The sequence below is a fragment of the Etheostoma spectabile genome, chromosome 21, assembly GCF_008692095.1.
Source record: "Etheostoma spectabile isolate EspeVRDwgs_2016 chromosome 21, UIUC_Espe_1.0, whole genome shotgun sequence".
Taxonomy (NCBI): Eukaryota; Metazoa; Chordata; class Actinopteri; order Perciformes; family Percidae; genus Etheostoma; species Etheostoma spectabile.
The window spans coordinates 14,711,475-14,733,046 of NC_045753.1; the positions used below are offsets into that span (position 1 = coordinate 14,711,475).

The window sequence follows — 21,572 nt, forward strand, 5'->3', positions numbered from 1 at the left end:
GTGTGTGTGTGTGTGTGTGTGTGTGTGTGTGTGTGTGTGTGTGTGTGTGTCTGGAGCAGGTTGGTGTGTTTTTACTTTGAGGTCAATGGAAACTGATGACTGCATGTTGCCTTATCAAGCATTGTCTGACATTCACATGCATATAAATTACACTCTACCCTACACTTGTACCAACACACGCAGCACACTTTCAACAACACTCAATCACAATTCCTTAAACACACAAACACAAAATCACACACCATGTTTAGTTGGCATCAAAGCAGACTCGCTGATTTTATAAACAGTACCAGTGAAATTAAAAAGGTTTTGTTGAAATCAAGCAACTGTGTGAAGAATTTATTTGAATATGTGGAACATCAGGAGTTGAGTTTATATTTTGATTTCACATTTGGGGCTAGATTTTCCCAGTAAGGGACCACAGGGACTCCAAATAAATTTTCTTGTTTGTTTGCATTCTTACAGAGATTTAAAAATAGAAAATCTATAGCACTTTCATGTCTGTTCGTTAAGTAAAGCTAAGAGCTGGTTAGCTTATGACATTTTTATGACATATTGCATTTGAGTTTGTAACACCATTTTTATGACAAGGCATGTCAGACACTGACATGCGCTAACCCTAACCCTAACCCCTAACCCCTAACCCTAACCCTAACCCCTAACCCTAACCGTAACCCTAACCCCTAACCGAACCAACCATAACCCCTAACCCTCACCACTAAAACCCCAACCCTAACCTAACCCTAAGAACCCTAAACTAACCCTAACCCTAACCACCTAACCCCTACCCCAACCCTAACCCTAACCCTAACCCTAACCCCTAACCCTAACCCTAAACATACCCTAAACCCTACCTAACCCTAACCCCTAACCCTAAACCCTAACCCTAACCCTAAACCCTAACCCTAACCCTAACCTAACCCCTAACCCTACACCATAACCCCTAACCCTAACCCATAACCCCCTAACCCAGAAACCCTAACCCCCTAACCCTAACCCCTAACCCCTAACCCTAACCTCCTAACCCTAACCCTAACCCTAACCCCTAACCCTAACCCTAACCCTAAGGAGATTTTAAGTGTTTTACTCACACCAGTAAAGGTGTGAGTAAAAAGTAACAACTTTTCACGGCAACACAACAAAAATCAAAAACACAAACACTAAGAGTTTAAAGTAAAAACGAATGCTCTTAAAATGTGCATTCATATAATGTACAAATTCCTGTATGGTGTGATAAATGTATGTGATGTTGAGTTCAGAAATGAACTGCAGTTTGCCAGAGTTACAGTAAACGTAATTGTGATCCACACTGAGTGTACTGAGTGTGCAGATTGGCGACAAATTGAACAGAAAATACCATGACCATTTTCCACATATTATGCTCCGACTTTTTTTCCAAATACCATACTATGATTTCTTTTCAACTTTGTTTCGACATACTATACTCTGACATTTTTATCACTTTTTTTAACATACTCAAAAAATACTTTTCTTTAACTTTTCTCAACATACTATACTATGGATGTTTTGCGACATACTACACTATACATTTTTTCTCTCCAAATAATATACTGTGACTTTTTTTTCAAGGAGTGATAGCCAGTAGTAGTGTCTGTAGGGCGTTGGGTTGGGAGTCAGAGGGTCACTGGTTTAAGTCCCCGTACATACCAAAGTATGTATTGTGGATTGGTGGCTGGAACTGTACCAGTCTGGTTTCTCCTTAAAAAGGCACCGAACCCCCAACTGATCGAGGTATTCCTCCAAGTGTACAATATCCATATGTTATTTCAACGTACTTTACTATGATGTTTTCGACATACTATACCGTGACTTTTTTCAACAATTGTTTTTAACCTTTTTTGACATACGATCCCTTTTTTCAACATACTATAATATGACTTTTTCCCCACATGCTATACAATGACCTTTTTCCACATACTATCATTTTTTTGACCTTTTTTCAACATCCTACACTATGACTTTTTCGACACACTATGCCATGACGTTTTGACATACAATGACTTTTTTCCACATACTAAACAGTTACTTTTTTCCACTTTTTTCAACATATTATTCTATGAGTTTTTTCAACATATTGTACTATGACTTTTTTTGACTATTTTGGAATCCTTTATACTAACTTTTTTCAACATGCTATTATGCTTTTTTGTTTGACATTCTAAACAATTACTTTTTTTCATCTTTGTTTGACATACTATGACTTTTTTAAATATATTATTCTATGACTTTTTTTCAACATACTAAACTGTTACGTTTTTGTTTTGCTTTTTTGACATACTACACAATTACCTTTTTTTTTTTTACTATTTTCAACATATTATACTATGAAGTTTTTTTTTACTTTTTTTGACATACTATACTATGACTTCTCTTTGACTATTTTTGACATCCTTTATACTTTAACTTTTTTCAACATATTATACTAAGATTTTTTTCCACATACTTAACTACGCTTTTTTCCACATACTATACTTAAAAAAACCGTTTTTAGACATGCTATACTATTACTTTTTTCGGCCTGTTATACTAAGACTTTTTTAAAAACTTTTTTTGACATATTATACCATGACTTTTTCTTAAAACTTTTTTCAACATGCCATGCTATGACTTTTTTTCTACATACTATACTATTACTTTTTCTCAAAATATTATACTATGACTTTTTTCAACTCACTATACTATTAATTTTTTTTTTGCTTATTGATATACTGTACTTTGACTTTATTTTACTATTTTTAACATACCATACAATTACTTTCTTATTTATTTTTTGATATAGCATACTTTGACCTTTTCAACATATTATACTATGACTTTATTTCAAATATTTTTGACATACTATACTATGACTTCTCTTTGACTATTTTTGGCATCCTTTATACTATAACTTTTTTCGACATACTATACTAAGATTTTTTTCCACATACTATACTATGCTTTTTAAAAAAAACTTTTTTCTACATGCTATACTATTACTTTTTTCGGCCTTTTATACTAAGACTTTTTTCAACTTTTTTGACATATTTGATTATGATTTTATTTAAAAATGTTTTTACATACTTTACTATGACTATGTGCTAATGGCACATTAAAACACATTTATGTATATAAACATATTAAAAGTGTTTTTACGATGCATATACTGTACATTACTGTGGTCTCACCATGGTTTGTTGACATATGAGCACACCTGGAGGTTTGCACTAATTATCTGGGCTTCTTTCCTTTCTCTTGTCCTCTTCTGATGACCATTCATAATTTAACTCAAATGTTATTTGTATAAATATGTTCATCTTTCTGGTAGTTTGTTGGTTATAGAACACTCTTAAAGCGCCCATACCATGCTCATTTTCAGGTTCATAATTGTATTTTGAGGTTGTACCAGAATAGGTTTATATGGTTTCATTTTCAAAGTACAACATATTTTTGTTTTACTGCACATTGCTGCAGATCATGTTTTCACCTTGTGTTTGGGTCTCTATTTTAGCTACAGAGTGAGACATCTCACTTCTATACTATCTTTGTTGAGAGTCACACATGCACAGTAGCTAGGTAAGATCACATCTGCTAGATAACTCTTTCTCCGTTGGTCAGTACAAGGCAGGATTAGCTGGGAGCCTTCTTCTAAACGAGGGACACTTGTGGAATACCTGCGGAACAGGGACATGTGAGTTGTTCTTTTGTAGATTATGTTGAACTAGTGTGTGTTGTAGCAGTGTTTTACCATTAGAACGAGCTAGCGCTAGCATGCTATGGTTAACCATCTCGTCTCGGCTAGTGACATAGAAAGCTGTGCAGAATGTGAACAGCTCACTTGAAGACTGAGGGCAGAGGACATTCAGAAACCCGTATCTCACTCAAAACAGCATAGACAGTTATATAGAATAGTGTTTTTCTTATTTTGTATGCGTGTGGAAGCACCAGAGACACAAAAAGATGATTTTTTTCATAATATGGACACTTTAAAGCAGAGTGATACATGTAGTTAAAAGTCACATGGATGTTTTACTATATATCAGCACTCATGGAATGTGTGGTTTGTAGCAGTATAGTATGAAAATAAACTGATACAACACACTGACTCTTCTGCTGAACATTTTATTGGTTTAAAAAAAAAAATATAAACAAAAAATAATTTCCTCCAAAATAATTTTAATGTTGAGGAACTGGACGATTAAAACTGAAGCAAATTCAACCAGGGGACGGGCAGTCACAGTGACACCTCCCGCCCTCCCTGCTCCCCTTTCTTGGCCAGCGGAGGAGTCGGAGAGAAGCGGCTTTTAATATACGAGATGAAGCGATGGGAAAGCAGGTAAAAAGGCGGGTGGGAGGGAGCATCTTTTGAATCTTCAACAGTACAAAACACTAACTATGAAAAAAAAAATCCTTGTATGTAATCTTTAACCTTGGCAACTTTGCTACTAACCTTTACACCTGAATAGTGAGGACAAACTCAAGAGTAATAAAATTACTATTCTCTTTTATTCACATGAAGTTAAATCTAAATCCCTTTGCATTAAAGTTAAATTTAAGTGGCAATCTTCCTTTCAGAGCAGACCTCTTTCTGAAATAAGGCATCTGTAGTGCTGTCAACTAAACAGTCGCAGCAGAGGGTCACGGGTGCATCAGCGATCACAAAATGGGCATTCTGAACATGTCCGCCATACAACAATATCATAACATTTGTATTAGGGCTGCCGGAAAAACAGGATGTTACTTCCTCTCTCTGCTTTTTCTCAATACAACCTCAGGCAAAAACAAGAAGAGGCAACATTTAAACATAGATGCAGATACAGAATAATGGCAGCATAACCGATGACAGGATAAATACACACTGTGTGTGTGTGTGTGTGTGTGTGTGTGTGTAGAAGAGCCAAAAAGCAGCAGTAAACTGATATGTTTTGAAGGCTGTTTAGAGGGTGGAACAAGGCAGGAGAGGGTGATCAATAGCAGGAGGGTGGGGTGGGGGTGAAGGGTGTGATTGGCCATTTATGTGAAGGTAAGCCCGGCCTCGTTGTAGACCTTGAAGACCTTCTCGATGGCGTTGACGTAGGCGGCTGTCCGGAGGTCCAGACCCAGGTTGTACTTGGTTGCTGTGCGCATGATTTGCTAGAAAAAGGCAAAAGAGAACACATGTTATACAATGTTAACAGCAATTCCAACTAATGAATCCTAGCCTAGCTTTGTATCATGAATAGTTCATAGAAATTTACATAATTTCATTCACCATTTTTTAATTAACAATAAAAGTTTTTTTTTCTTGCTCTTATCGATTTTATGTCTCCTTTTAAGAGATTTCATAATTTTTTGGTCTAGCTTATATTGAACTATTTCATTATTATTACCATCATAATTGTATTGTCTTGTTAGCATTGGTCTCAAATTGTTAAATGGTTTGTCTTCTGTTCTTCCAGTCTATACTTGTTTGTATACCACCCTAAAATCAGCTTATCAGTCATCTGTGAAGCCCTCTGAACTGCACTAGCCTGTATGAAAGGTGCTACAAAAAATACAGTTTTATTGTCAAACAACTCAGATGTTTGGTAACTAACATTTTAAAAAGGTCAAATTATGTCTTATGGGAAACTTGGTTTCTGCAGTGTTCGACTTTTCTAAAGACCTTTTCAAGTTACTACATATAATGCAGTTAGATAACATATTAATGTTATATCAACACTAACAATGTGTTTTAGTTTTGTTTTTTTCATTTCAAATCACAATTCTGCCAGTGCTTTCCAGCTGTGTTTAACACTAATTCATAGCAAAGTAATGAATCAATTAACATCATCTGGACACAGATAAATTAAGTTTTTGCCTACATTGACAGTTGCCTAGCTACTGTGGCTAGCAGTAACAGTGTTTACTACAAGTGTGATGGCACTGAATGAAAGGATTTAACTGCTGCAGCACAATCCACTGTTTCCACTGTCTCCATCGTAGTTGCCTGTAGTAGCCTGAGATCTAACATTTTCATTGCCAATGACTGTGTCTCTGTAATTGCTGTGCACATGACAATAGAAAACTTTGAGGTGGTTTGTTGGTAGTGTGATGTCCTCTTGCTAACATTTCCAAAGTTGGAGTTTTCATCTCAGTTCATTCCACTAGATAAGATGGCGACTGCTGACAAAAAACAGGTTGGACTGTGTTATGAATCAAACGTTCACTTACCCGGGCAGATCTCTCCATGGTGTAGGCCAACCCAGAGTGAACAATATCCTTCTCAGAGGCACCCTGCAAAGGAAGATGAATGTTACCCGCACGGTCATCTCAAGAAAGACGTGCAAAGTAGTGCTGACATGATTCATCACTTAGTCAAGCAACAGAAAATAGATCATGAAAATTATGATACATACTTTTTAGAGCCCGACCAATACAGGATTTTTAAGACCGATACAAATATTTGGTTATTTATAAATCTGATATGCTGATATATTAGCCGATATACTGTATATATATATATATATATATATATATATATATATATATTTTTAATCCAGAAATGCGTTACAAACAAACAGATTTCCCTAACATTAGTCATTTGTAGTTATTTGAGTTCTCACTAAAATAATATGATCATTTGTTTTATTGTCACAACACAACAGAGGAACATTAAAATATATTAAAGTTCTGATGAATAATAAGATAAATCGGGCTCTAATACTTTTTCTCTGATTATTATTAAAACTATTTGCATGATTATACCATATTATACTGATCACTCTATATACAAGATAACCATGGAGCCATCGTCGGTCCTTGTGAAAGGCACAGGATGTTTTTGGGGCAGAGCAGGCGGAGGAGAGTCCCAGACAGAATGCGATAAACTGACAACCTCCACTTTGTAAAAATAAGTGGAGAGCTTCCAGTTAAGCATTTTCTGTACTATTCTGTAGTGTGGAAACGGTCTCCTTGTGTTCACAAGTGAAAATTAACTGGATATATCAGTTGTCTCGGTCTATTTTTGATAATTAAATTTAACAGATCATTGATAACAATGATAAATATTAGCTTGGTTGCATGTTTTCACCATTGAGTATTCCGTGCTTTTCACTTTTTTATAAGTATGCAAATTGAATACTTTAACTTTTTGTAAGGCTCTGTAACTTGTTATGGGCATTGTTTGGCCTCTGTGATGGAAATACCAGTTAGGTACAGTGCTAATACGATAGATGTGTACAAGACCTTTGTTGTATGTCATTCTTATGATAACGGTTTGTTTATCCAATTGGGAATGGGCATATTTGGCACATTTGTTCTCTTGTTTGGAGCACAATTTGCATCTTCATTGTCCAATCTTTTCAAGCTGATGGCTTATTTAGATAGTAGACTCATTTTTGTGAACCAAAAGGAAGTTACTTTTAAGTTTTGCATCATTGCAAACTCAAAGAATTGCATCCAGGCGTAATGACGTAAAAGGACTTATCTATTTTTGTAGGGATGCGTATATATTAGCACATTTGGTTCATGCCTAGGGCGTAACTTGTTTTTTCCCCCGCATTTTCCCGTTAATAGTATTGGTTATTGAGCTGCATGTACTTGGAAGCGTCATGGAAAGGAGGTACTGTATTTACGAGATCTGGTATCAGCAGCAACAGCTTTGTAGCATTGAACAACTTCAGCAGCGACAATACAGCTATGGTAAAACCCAGGTGGGGGAAATAATTACCATCTTAAAATTGATATTTTGTTCATTACATTTTTTTTCACCAGCACAAGTATCTGCTTTAATAAGTGTGTGTCAGCAGATGTTACTTACAGCAACTCTGGCCTGGAAGTCAGCAGTAGGTACGACGGGGATCGGTCCTCCCTGCTTGCCAAACTTCCTCTCTAAACTTTCCTGCACAGACACTAGATGGGAAAACAGGACAGGACAGAGTGAAGAAAAGGAGGTAGACTTGATAGATTATGGGTAGGTTGGATTTTATAATTCCTGTATAAGATGCAAATCCTGATCTGAATCTACAAAAAAAAAAAAAAGGTTATTTTAGTTTAAATACAGATAGCTACTGGTGTTACTCCTCGTGAATTTAAATACCCTAAAAAAGCCGGTGATCACAAAAAGGAATGGATAAAAAAAAAATACAAATAACCGAGCCTAAAAAGACACGCTCTTTTGTGCAAAGAAAAAGGGTGAGATAGGGTGCCTCATGTTCATGAGCACACGTATGAGAGAATGGCTGAGTGCAATGAAGGAAAAGTATCCTGAACAGGTAGAAAGTCAACAAAGACGACTTAATCAGACTCAAGTCTAACGAAGGTACCATATCTTTATATAAGTCTGTAAAGGTTGTTGTACATACAACTACCAAAGAGGTTCACGGAAGATTTTCTACAAATTAAAAACATGGCCCAGACCCGCATGTTAACAGTAAGAATGGCCAAACTGAGCATGAATAGTGAGGAAATGTAATGATAATGTATCTACTGATTGTGTTTTATGATCTGAAAACACTTGAGTCTGTCTGCAGATTACAAAGGACGTAAAGAACGGTTGTGTACTCACTGAGCAGGTGGTAGTTTGAGTCTCTCTCATATTTAAAGGTCAGTCTTCCATAGCTGACATGGTTGAGATTCTTCAGCCACTCAAAATAAGACACTGTCACACCGCCAGCATTCAGGTACATATCCTGCAGGTGGAAACATCAAACTCAGACATCTGACCAACTGGTATTCTCTGTGTGTAAACCTATTTTGACTAAATTTCCTTTTTGCCGTTATTAGGATTTGATTTGGGAAAAAGAGTGAAAATGTTTTCGGTTAAATACAGACACCGGAATAAACTGCAATGCTTTTGTGAAATAAATATTTTGACAAGCTTGAGGAAAAGCCCTTGGCATAAAAATATGTTGCTTACGCAATAAATACCAGATTATAGTTTGCATGACTACTACTTCTTATTTTTAGAAAAGTTTTCACTGCTTATTATTTGAGTTCAACCTTTATGGTTTAGGTCTATTTACATTTATACATACATACATACAACATTTTGGATTTTTGCTGTAACATTAAATATTCATGACCAAACAAGAAACACCGTAATTTAAAAGTGAGATTAACTCAACAAAACTTAGTTGATCTGCTCCATACGGAATAGGTGGGTGTGGTTGATTAGATTTGATTGAAAGTGCAGGGAAAAAACAGCTCCGCAAACTGTCATCAAACTTTGATTTAACTGCTGCTATGGGATTGCATTAAAGATCTTGATTGTAAAATAACCACAACTGGTACAAAGTTGACAAGAAAATTATGACAAATAGGAACCAATCAATCATAGTGTGACGTTGGTTGGGTCTTAACTAAGCTTAAAAATGTTTTAGAGACTCTTTAGAGACTGCTTTATATCTGAATGGAGAAAAGTCTTTACAAATACTGCTAAACGTTATATAGTTTTCATACTTTGTGTGTGTGTGTGTGTGTGTGTGTGTGTGTGTGTGTGTGTGTGTGTGTGTGTGTGTGTGTGTGTGTGTGTTCTTACAGGAATGACCATGACATTGTTTTCCAGGAAGATCTTGTCAGCATCTGGGGTGGTGGGACCGTTGGCACCTTCAGCAATGATCTAAAACCCACAAAATGCAAACACACACTTTACATGACTGCAACTTGGTAGCCTTGTCCTTACTCATGTAGAGTCAAATGTCAATTTCACGCAAAGCACCTTGGATTAATTAAATTGAGTATTTACCTTGGCCTTGATCCTGGGGGCGTTGACACGCGTGAGCTGCTTTTCTCCGGCAGCAGGGATCAGGATGTGGCAGTCGGCTTCCAAAATATTCCCTTCATAGGGTTTAGCTCCTGGGAAGCCCACAATGGTGCCATGTTGCTGCAGAAAGTGCAGAGATACACACAGGAGAACATTTTTGAATATTTCAGTGGGTGTTAAATAAAAAAAATGTAAAAATGAATGGAAGATTGAATGGTACCAGTTTGTAGTCCTCCAGCTGTTTGGGGTCAATGCCCTCTGGGTTGTAGATGGCTCCATCAATCTCACCGATGCCCACACACTTGGCCCCAAACCTGTGCAGGTACCTCATGGAGTGGAGACCCACATTACCAAAGCCCTGTGAAAAGTCACACCAAGTTCATGATCACCACTGTCCAACAAATCACTTTAAAATCTTTAAATACTGTCAGTAGTAAATATTTTCAGTGGTTATACCCAGTTTTATTCAACCATAAGTTATGGTTCAGTTCCATTAAAAAAAAGAAAGGTACTGTGGTGCCACCATGTGGCTAGTTTCAGTTATAACATTCATCATTATCACTTTATTTTATTTTTTTTACTTTATCTTGACCTGAAATCAGACCTCAGACAGGTGCCATGTGTTCGATAAAATATTTGTGTAAACGTGTGAGAAATGGAGAGAAGGCAAACCAAAACAAGCACAGATGGACAGAAGGGATGAGGTCTGGAGCTAATTATCTTGTTGCCTTGTTGCAATCTAAAATGTATGTGAATAAATGAAAGAAATAAATCTGGATACTTCATTACAGATTCCAAGCTCCTCAAAACACAATGTAGCCGTGAAACAGTCCAAGACAGAGATTAAAGGATAGGAACCTCCAACTGCAGGGTTTCTTCAATTTCTATTGTTTATGGCACATTCAGTACAGTATGGTCATATCACAAACGCACCCCTAAACTAGATGTTATTTGTTTTAATTTAAGTGCAATGGAGAAAAAACAGGCCCTTGTTTGATCTTGATACCATACTAGAGATCTTACTCTCCTCTCTCCCTAATAAATCTCTAAGAAAATCTAATCTCGGCACAACATAATCCTCAAACACAAACACAGAGGGATTAGCTTTTTCAACATCCATGTCATGATTCAGCTGCTGTCACTACTTCTTCACCTCCTCAATGCTGCCCTTCTCATTCCTCACACAAATGCCCCCTCTGCAAATGTCATCCCTGTTCCCATCTGTAATGGTTTTCTTTATTGTTGCTGACAAAAAATCTGCCTCTTTGCAAATCTTTATAAAAAGCAAGAAATAATGTTGATGATGTGTGATATCAATCCTATAAGAAAAGAAACAAAGAGAGCAGTTTCTCCTTTATGTGTCTAAATGTTACACAGACATTTTTGTTGAGTGAAATGCATCTAAACATACAGGGTTATCATCAAGAATACCAGATTACAGGTTGTCATTTAAAAAAAGGTAAATATAGAAAGCATTCTAGGAAAGCAGTGCCTAGGGGCTCCCTACCCATGTGTCAGTGTTAGTGTTAGGGTGTGTGTGTGTGTGTGTGTGTGTGTGTGTGTGTGTGTGTGACACGTGAGGTGCTGCCATGTGACACATGGAAGTGAAACAGATCGGGAGACTGCTCTGACTTTTTGTCCCCACAGATGCACTTCTTTTTATTAATTAAATCAGAAGTATCCTTATAGAAAAATGTCTTTAATGTTGAATGTTACCAACTTCTATACTACTTGCCCTGTTTTTCATTATGTCAAGTTCATTTTCATCATATTTCCTATTAAATATTCCTTTGATTTCATTAAATCCCAAACACAAAAAACATTGAGCTCAATAACCTAACTGACTTAGCTTGGTATGCAGGAATTAGAGGAGTGGAACAGTTCCACCATGAGACTTAATTACTCTCTCATTCCTCATAAACAAAGAAGCAAACCTCCTTCAGTTCACTGACATCTGAGGAGATCAGAGCCAGGCTACAACAGATGGCATTGCTCTGATTGAGGCTCTAAAACCCCTCATCATGATTTCAAATGAAAACGTAAATCCTGTGAGTATCTGTGAGTAAAGATCTGCAGTACAGTTAGTGTTTCTGTTTCTGTTCTTTCTTTCTCCATCTAAAATGTTTCTATGATCATACTACAGTTGTGTGTACCTGGATGACGAAGGTCTTGTCCTGGAAGCCAGGTGTCAGGCCCAGCATGCTCATGTAAGACGCCTCGTTGATGAAGTTCTCGATGCCGTGAAAAACTCCACGACCAGTGGCTGAGATACGTCCATGGATTCCTCCCTGACTGATGGGCTTTCCTGTCACACATGCATGGGCGTTGATGTCCTGCACACACATATAGAAGACATCAAGCCAAATAGACCCTAGAAGATTATCTACTCAGGATTGGTTATGATGCCCATAGTGTGAGAGCAAACAGCAACCATCACGACTGTGTGTGATTGGATGAGACCTTAACACAGCCCAAAACTTCATGTCTCCAATGAGCCTCATAATAGCAACTCAGATTAGGCTGCATGCACACCAAATCTGCTACTTTTTTAAGGGAATTCAATAAATTCTGAGATTTTTGGAACCAGTCTCTAGAGGCCATAGTGGTACTGCATTTTTACTTTCTGTATCAGCTTTCAACCATGTAGTTAACTGCTTGACATACACACAGTTGGAGGTTGTGTAGTGTCACAGTACCAGGCAGTGCTGCTCCTGACTGAACGTCAGTACAAACTACCCATAATCCTCTGCCCTAAGATACCCAGAGCAAGAATGTGTCACTCATTCCAAAGCCCTGCCAGGAGTATCTGTAACAGAGGGCACATGGTGAGGTAAGGTGAGAGGGGAGGGAAAATTAGTATCTTGGAGAAAGCAGGGGATGAGATGTGTAATAATAACGAATGAAATTCAAAAAAAGACGCTACGTTATTAGTATAAAAATTCAAGATGTATCCACAACAATGGATTGCAAGGTTTGTAGTCATTATTGTGTAGTGATATTTTGATGGCACGGGTATACAGTGGAGTGCCTGGTGTTTATTGATTCTACATGGATCACAGTACCCTGTATGTGATTGTGAGCCACAACAATTACAGCAAAACACTTAGCCTCGTAGCCATTTAGAAACCTGTTGAAAACATCTTACACCAGACTCTATGGCAGTCTACTGACATCATGGTTATGGGTTGCCTGAATAGTTAACAAGACTAATCTTAGATTGAATGTAACATAATAGATTCCACGTGGGAAAAAAACAGCTGGTAAAATTGTATAAATGTTAATTTAGCTGCTCACATTTGCTTGTCTTTTCCAAATTGAATAACGATACTAGTGTTGATACAGTAACTTGCAGTTTTTGCCAAATATTTTGGTCCATTGACAAATCCTTTGAGTTTTAATTATCACTCACCTCTAGTCTGCAGCAACAAATGGCTTTTCCCAAATCCTTCTGAATCCGCAATTACACTTTTCCTTGACTTTAATATGGTTCAAATCAAGGTCAAGGCGAGTATTTGACTATTATAATTTTTTACTATTCAGATAAACCTAAAACCAGCTGTAATATAAACATGAACACTCAGGTAAATATTTTCCAACTTTAGTCAAATAAGCCCTGTTTGACAGTTTCAGATACTAGAATGATTACCTGATAACCAAAAACACCCAGGCCTCAGTTTGTGAAGCTGCTTCGAAGAGAGGAGGAATGTCTAAATGGTCGAGTGGGAAGGGAGAGGCAGGAAACCACTGCTCGTGCTTTATGTGTGACTCATTCCTTGCTTATTTTAAAATGTGTACTAAAAAAAGGCCAAGTCATACAGTTTGGTTGTGTGTGCCTGAGAACTCACAGTGTGTGCAATGGTGTTGGCGTATGTGTCGGCGATCCAGGACATTTCCCTCTCTCCTGTGCTCATGTCTGGGGCTGGGACATCAATGCCAGGTCCTGGTAAAGGGAGACGGGTAGGAGAGGAAAAAGTGGGACAGTTAATCAAGCACGGATGTACAGTGCACGAATGCACAGGAGTACAAACTTCACACAATGAATTTCTCTCACAAACCAGGTTTCAGTGTGAATAACTAAGTACCGCTTTGGATATCAAAATGAGCATTATGTCCCTGGTAATATAATTTTGGATGACAGGGGAAATGTGAGGGTTGTGTCCTATATATAAACGGAAGCATGCATGAATGCAGAGAGGGGGGTGGGTCTACTGAGAGAGAGAAAAGGGTGACTTTCTCAATAGGGGCAGTTTGAGCATGTTAAGCACCGACAGAACAGGGCAGTGATGTGTGCAGTGGGTACTTCTTTGCCTCCAGGGTGTATAAAAAATAAAATAAAAAAAAGACTATTGAAGGCGCTAGATAAAAACATCCCTAAATGATACAACTATTGCATTCCACAAGCAGATAACAGGCCGTGTTATCTTTCTCTTTGCTGTCTTTGAATGCATCATAAACCTTAACATGTATCCAGGCAGCAGTAAACTGTGTCTGGCCTGGGCCTGTAACCTGCTGAACCACTGTATGTTTATGTGGGGCCCTGCTCAACATAGTTAACACTAATGTATAAATAATAGTGCTGTCAGTTAGACGCGTTACCACCCATTGTAACGGCGCACAATATTTTTTTACTCACAAGATTAACGTTCTTTTTGTCCTGGCAAACTTTGTAGTTTCTTCCACATGCTGTTGCCACAACTAGCAACATTAAAAAAACTACATAACCATCCCGGATCTAGCTAGACTGGAAACAACAACTAGCGCACCTCACACACTTGTTTGGGCTCGCGAGCCGGCCAAAGAGTAGTAACATTACTTTTTGAGAGGATGGCGAGCGCGAGACGCTGAAATGGATGTCAATGAGATTCTGAATGGAAAGTTTACTTTTTAAAAGTTGCCAAATGGTTCCATTGACAAGACCAAAGTGCTCTGTGTTTTGTTGTTGTGAACTGAGCTATCATCGCAGCACGTCCAGTCTGAAATACCTTGATGGCCAAGCACACAGTTGATGCAAATTTAAAGTCAAAAGTCCCCTCGTTACAGAATTTTTTTCACCCTTTTATTGACGGACAGTGTTACATTGTGTGAGAGATTATTTGCTCCAAGTGTGAATGCTACATGTGAAATTGAACACTACAGTTGGTTATATGCCAATGTTGTTTTCAATTAAAAAAAAACATTTGCACAAAGCAAGCCGATCCACTTTTCCATGTTGATAAGAACATTAAAATTAGAATTATAATAATGGGACAAAAAGAAATCAAGAGGCATTTAGAATAGATAAAAATTAAATTAATTGTGCTCAATTGCGAGTCAACTAGGACATTAATGCAATTAAATCTTTTCATCATTTGACAATAAAAATTGTTCAAACATTTTGTTTTCTGTATTATTATTATTATTATGTCATAGTATTAAGTTCCCCATCTTCTCAAGGTATGCAAGTTGCCTTGTTTTGACAATGTCCATCAGCTATGGCTGAAATACATTGTGACTAACTACACTTTATGACCAACACACAAATGTATACATATATCAATAATAGGAGATTTGCATCCCTTTTCAGTTGACACAGGCACACCCTGAGCTACCCAAATTGAATAAGCGCTGGAAGACAAGAAATGTTTACTCTTCTGAGTGGAAACATAAACCTCTCATCACCACAGCATTTTCTAACCAAAACAACACTAATGCACAAAATGCCAAGCTGTGTAACAAATACTCAAAGTGCTACTTATAATTATAAAATAACTTTTAAAATTGTTCAAATAATAACTTTTAAAGTTCTCAATTTTAACTGTTAAAATTCTCACAAAAAAACTCACCAATAAACCCCTTCTTGGCCAGCTCAATAGTGAATCTCCTGGTAATCTTCTCCAGCTCATTATCCTGCAACAGACAGACATAGTATAGACATCAAGAAAAACATGTTGCTTTGTTCCAATGTAATGAGACATTCAATGGACAGTTATTAAACAAAATAGGCTAAATACAAACAACATCTTGTCCATATAAAGCAATAGTTTATATTTAGAAAGAAGTTTCAGGCAATTTTGAAAACTTTTGTCATGTCTCGCTCCCACATTATTCCGTTATTAATCAAAAAGTACAAAATGAACGGATAAGACCCGGTAGCCCTGCCTTTTGCATTCAAGTGTGATTGAAGCATCATTTGTTTGTTTGAATGGGAGCGAGAAACACATGGAACTTGATATCCCTCCAAAGGCTTTGTTGCTTTCCTATACACATTACAGCACAAAGCTGAACATGTTTGTTCTCTGTGCACGCGAGAGTGGGGGAAGGAGGATTGACATTAGAGGGCTTACAGAGTAATTCTTGGTGTTGATCTTGACTCCAGCTTTGGCTCCCCCAAATGGCACATCTGGAGAAGAATACAGCTTAAAAACCACAGGAACATTCACACGCTTGTGCCAAACACACAACATTAAGATACACATGTAGAGTCACATTTCTTAATGTGTAAGTACAATACGACGCAAAATAAAAAATGGATAACTATTCCCTGGCACTGTCGCATGCGATCCTGGTAATAGCCCAGCACTGCTCTGATATCTTTTGAATATCAAATATGAGGTGGATAAATGAAAAGAACTTGGTATGACAAACAGTATTAATAAACATGTGGCGATCAGGGGGTAACCAAAAGGAGGCTTTGTGGAAGGCTAAGACTGGAATTCTTACCAACAACAGCACATTTGTAGGTCATCAGAGAAGCCAGGGCTTTGACCTCATCCACAGACACATCGGTACTGTAACGGATACCTGAAGGAAGGAAGGACACACACACAAAGGTTTATAACCACCATGCAAAGAAAAAACGTACATAATAATTTATATTGTAATAATCAAACAAGGGAAATTCTGTTTTCACTTTGTTGTTAGAACACACAGGCCTGAAATACACACAAGACTGAAATACACATGGGCCTGAAATACACACATTCAGTGCCTATATGCAAATGAAAAGATGTCAGAGTGTGGGGGCTGCAGCTGTCAATGCACAGGCGCCCCAAGCATGTGGGGGTTCGGTGCGAGCACCATGGCAGTGCCCAGGAGGTGAAGGGGCACGTCTCCACCAAACAAGCAAAAATGTACAAAAAGTTCTTCATATTGATTTTTTTATATGATAAAATAAAGTTGTGTTTTTTATTTTAAGTGTTCAGACTGCAACATGGGGAAATCATTAGCCTATACTGACTGCACTACTTCTGCAGCTCAACAACAGAGAAATGAATAGCAGAGATAAAACACTCTCAAAGACAGTACTGGACCATTAATCACAGTATTTTTCCAAAACCACACACACAAGACCACATGAACAGGTCAGGGATCACGATTATTCCTGGCACTCACACACATAGCAATGGAAGGGTGGAGAGACTGCAAGAACCAATCCAAGCCCCTCATTCTGACACCCGCCCATGAGCTAGTCATTCCTTCCTGTTTTCTGGGGTTTACTACCATCGTCACGGTAACATGTGTGAGTCAGCCTGTGGGCGGTGATACATGAGACCATACAGCCAGGCAGGGCAAGTACCACACAACTACATCTGGTACAGTGTGTGAGAGATTCTCCAGCAGCACCAAATATAGCTCATCCAGAGTTAGCTTCTACTGAGAAGCTTCTACAGAGAAACTCAAGGGCAAACAGCACAAGGAGACAGCAGATTGCTTTAAGAGGACAAAAGTGCTGTGTGTGTCATATTTAATGTGTTCGACAGGAAGCACAAGTGAAAGCCCACCCACTACGATGCCATCTTTAAGTGCCACTTAATGACATTATGTACCCACCTACTTCCATTTGTGTTAATGCAGTAAGAGAAAAAAAAAAATCAAAACTCCCACAACAAAGCTCCATATTTAAGAGTGCTGCTGTGGTTCTCCCCTTCTATCTTTATTTCTATTCATCCAAAGATCAGCTGAGTTACCTCAGGGCTGACACAAGACACGGATCACACTGACTCACTGATCAAATTAAAAAGAAGGAAAGCCTTGCTGTCTACCCATCCCCTATCTAACCCTCCATTTATCCACCCAACCAAAAGCTCAACACTGCAACCAGAGCCAAAACATATCTGTAAACACATTCCCCTGAAATGGAGGACAGATTTGTTGTAAAGAAACTCAGCCCACGCTACAATTTAGAGTTTCTGCAGCAGTCAGACCATTTAATGTCAACAGTCTGGCCTAAAGGCCCGACAAAGCAATTTACTTGGTAAGGTCTCTCAAACAACAGGACACTGAATATATCCAATAAAAGCTGAAGAAAGATATTAGTGTCTTTAATTTTCATCAAGTATGGGGTGCCCCAAACATACTTTTTGGTTTCCATGTAACATCCCACTTCAGCAAAGAAAGGAGAAGGCGACAACTTTCCGTTTCCAAAACTTATTCAGTAGTCAGTGAAGAGCAGTGTGATCAAAACTCAGCAAGCTGTTGTGCTGTGTTGCTATTGGGGGGGCTTTGCACTTTGTACTTTGATCCAAACACAGCCATGGTCCTATGCATTATAATAATGATTAAATACACTGGAAAAAACTGCTCTTATTCCTATCCGACACTCATTATGCACGGGTTAGGCATAAAAGGACAATCAGACTTGTTTAAAAGGCCACTATAATAAATCAATCTTCTCACTTGTCAAAAGTTAACACTTGCTGTGATTTGTGACTATTGGTTAATTGTAACTTAGATAGGCATTAGGCATTAGGCAACAAGAGAGCAAGGAAAATATAGTAATACTAAAAACACTGTAGAGGACTGGTAATGCCAAGCTGGATTTTGATATTTATTTAGTTTTTGATCTAGGCGATATTCTGCTCTCCTCAAACTTTAATGCGATGGATAGAGGCAATCACGCTCTTGCAATGTTATTAATTTTACATAAGGCTGCTCAGAGTGATCTCTCACTGATCAGTGGCTGGGCAGCTTGGAGATTCATTAACAGGTAAACTAATTGCTTAATTTGGTTTGGGGGAGAAATCTGTAATAGATCATTAATATGGGTGCCATAAATAAGGCCAGGCCAATGTCCACACCACACCATTCAAACATGCCCTTTGACTGAATGGCATATCTTTCTACTAAGAAAGCCTCCTCTCCACAGCACCCTCCCCCACCTGTCACATAGCTGACAAATAGGAGTGCCTGGAACACAACCACCCCTCTCACACATCCTGGCTTTCTATACATCATATCCTTCTATTCACAAAACTACCCAGAGTGCAGTGCAGCAGTAGCCCATAATGCCTCTGCTTTGAACCTTGAGCCAAATAACTAAGTCACTCTGCCACATTAGACATCATACCCTGCCAAAGGATGACACATTGCACATAAAGCAGTGGATTCAAGTATTTGTCTACAGAATGAGTGAGGACACATTGCGTGCATTTGACCTGCCTTTCACACTTGCTTGTATATGAATCAACTGCAGGACAGTGCATTAACAATTACTCTTCATAATGTGTGCAGCACATGCAGAGATGGCTAAGGCCCGACATGCTAAACACCTGATGCCTTCAGGGTTGCCTTCTCCCATCACATCATGCATTTAACACACAAATCACAATTAAAGGAGACCACATCAGTGATAACAAAAAACAAACTGGTGCATCCATCCAGTGTTGTACCAGATCAAGTCACTGGAACTTGAGAAACTGGCAAAATTATAGTTTGGTGGCTTAACACTGCCCTCAAAGTATGGGGAGTTTGATGGTTAACTTGCTGCTAGCTAACAAAATACAGTATCATTATACCTTCAGGTGAGAAGGAAGGTCACTGTAAACTGTACAAAAAGTATCATACGAGTGTGCAATCCTTGAAACAAGCCGAACGATTTATAAAAAAACAAGGGTGTGGTTAAGTGTACCGTTGGGGTTAGCTACGGATTAAACTGTAAAGCTATGTGTAGTTAACTAGTAACGTTAGCTAGCTTAGCTGCATTATGTTTTATGCTTTTAATTAGCTGATGCCGCTAACTGATGCTAGCTAAGTAGCTAGCTAGACCTAGCTGTCATAGGGGCCAGTCGGGGCGGTTTGGCTCAATTCTTACCCCCTTTGCAGGGTGTCCTGTGCTGGCTGTGCTGGGCGCGGTACCCCTCAATCACTTCCCACTCTCCGTTATCCCTCTTGATGGGGAAAGACACGCTCAGGACGTGATTACAGGGCTTGATGATACGCAGGATGCCACGCACACGGTTTCTCTTCTGCTCGGGGGTCTCCCTCGTCCTCAGATCCTCCACCAGCTTGTCCTCCACGATGCTGGCGCCACGGTCGAAGAAGCCCTCAACCATCCTGAAGAAGTTGGGGTCGTCAGGCTTGTCCGCTGCGTCGGCATAGCTACGGACCCGCATCAGGGACGAGGACACTGGAAGAGCGGAGTCAACGCACCCCGAGGCGAGGGCACTACCCGCAGAGCGGCTCAGCAGCTCCCCGAAATACCGATACATGATTGAAACTGGCTAGCTAACCGTGTAAACGAACTAATAAAAAGGCAACTAAACAACAAGGGCAATGGGGTGACGACAGGTAGGGGATAGAATGAGCGACACAGCAACTCCTCACCGTGTCCCGTCCTCTGGCCGAGTGGGTAATGACATACTGTTTCCGTTTGCTTTAAAAGGCAGCACGAGACAGGAGGGCAGTGGGGGATCCTCTAGACGCGGAAGAGGAGGACCAACGGAGGCGCGCCCCCGTGCGAAGCAATCAGGAAGCAATTGACAGCCCGCGTTCCCGATTTTGCACGATTAATGGAAAACAGAAATATATAAATATTTTTTAAATAAATGTCATACTATATAAATTAAGTGATCTTGATTAAGTCAGCAATGCTTGGGTTGCTGTTTTAAAGGATAAAAATATTTCAAATGATCACTGTTGGTCACAGGTCAACTAAAAGGGTTTTAACTGGTTAGTAATAAGTTAATGGAATATTCACAACAAAAATAATGATATGCGTTGTGAAGAAAACATAAATTATTGGCCATATGATCATTGTCCAAGGGGCGGCTGTGACTCAGTCTACCAATCGGAAGGTTGGTGGTTCAATCCCTGGCCCTGAAGGCCTATCTGTCCTCGAGCAAGACACTGAACACCGAGTTGCTCCCGATGCTGCATGTGTGAGTGTGTATCTGATGAGCAGGTGGCACCTTGTACGGCAGCCTCGGCCACAGTGTAGGAATGAATGGTGAATGGTTCATGTACTAAGCGCTTTGAGTAGCTTTTATTATGCAAAAGCGCTTTGAGTAGTCGTTGAGACTAGAAAAGCGCTATATAACAACAGTCCATTGGTTAACAAAAAAATGCGTTCCCTGTGATTGTTTTGATCAAATTTGTTTAATCTAAAAATGCGTAATTTACATTGTAATTGCATTGTAAACATTTCCATTCGTGCATGACATTAGATTTAGGAAAAAGGAAAAATATTCACACAGATTACTGCACCCGAACAAAAAATATTCCAGCACACATTTTTAATTGAAAACAATAAACAATAACATTTCCCTACAGCGCTTATGTTCTTTCCCCAATGTCATAAACAAGACCTGGACTAGTAGCTGGCAAGTAGTAAACCATTTTAGTTATAAGGTCACATGATATTGATAATATCAACAACAACAAAAAAATAATATATTATAATACCATATATATATATATAGTATATATTTTATATATATACTGTATATATTTTATATGTATATGTACTGTATGTGTGTGTTGAGGGAAAGTACTTAAAAACAAATAAATGCTATGTAATATATGTATATCAATTTTTCATTAAGTTTGTAGGAACATGAACTGGCTGAAATGAAGTGCATCAGCTTGGTCATTCATT

At 38.5% G+C, this 21,572-nt stretch overlaps 1 protein-coding gene across 1 annotated transcript; it reads right to left on the reverse strand.

Moving 5' to 3' along the window:
• Window positions 1–4,103: 4,103 nt before the first annotated feature.
• On the reverse strand, window positions 4,104–20,402 carry glud1b (glutamate dehydrogenase 1b). Its single transcript, XM_032503190.1, has 13 exons — window positions 19,791–20,402; window positions 16,421–16,501; window positions 16,045–16,100; window positions 15,544–15,607; window positions 13,567–13,661; window positions 11,875–12,054; window positions 9,942–10,079; window positions 9,704–9,841; window positions 9,497–9,577; window positions 8,525–8,648; window positions 7,778–7,869; window positions 6,190–6,252; window positions 4,104–5,130 (listed from the first exon to the last, which is right to left on the reverse strand). The coding sequence occupies exons 1-13, from the start codon at window positions 20,185–20,187 to the stop codon at window positions 5,011–5,013; spliced, it is 1,629 nt and encodes a 542-aa protein (XP_032359081.1). The 5' UTR covers window positions 20,188–20,402; the 3' UTR covers window positions 4,104–5,010.
• Window positions 20,403–21,572: the final 1,170 nt, after the last annotated feature.

What these genes read in the sequence shown, in the direction of transcription:
- glud1b (XM_032503190.1), bottom strand. Translation starts at nt 20,187, where the DNA reads ATGTATCGGTATTTCGGGGAGCTGCTGAGCCGCTCTGCGGGTAGTGCC. An exon ending in ACAAGACCTTCGTCATCCAG is followed by an intron (nt 10,080 to 11,874) that starts GTACACACAACT and finishes GACTTTTCACAG; the next exon opens with GGCTTTGGTAATGTGGGTCT. An exon ending in ACTTCCAGGCCAGAGTTGCT is followed by an intron (nt 6,253 to 7,777) that starts GTAAGTAACATC and finishes CTTCCTTTGCAG; the next exon opens with GGTGCCTCTGAGAAGGATAT.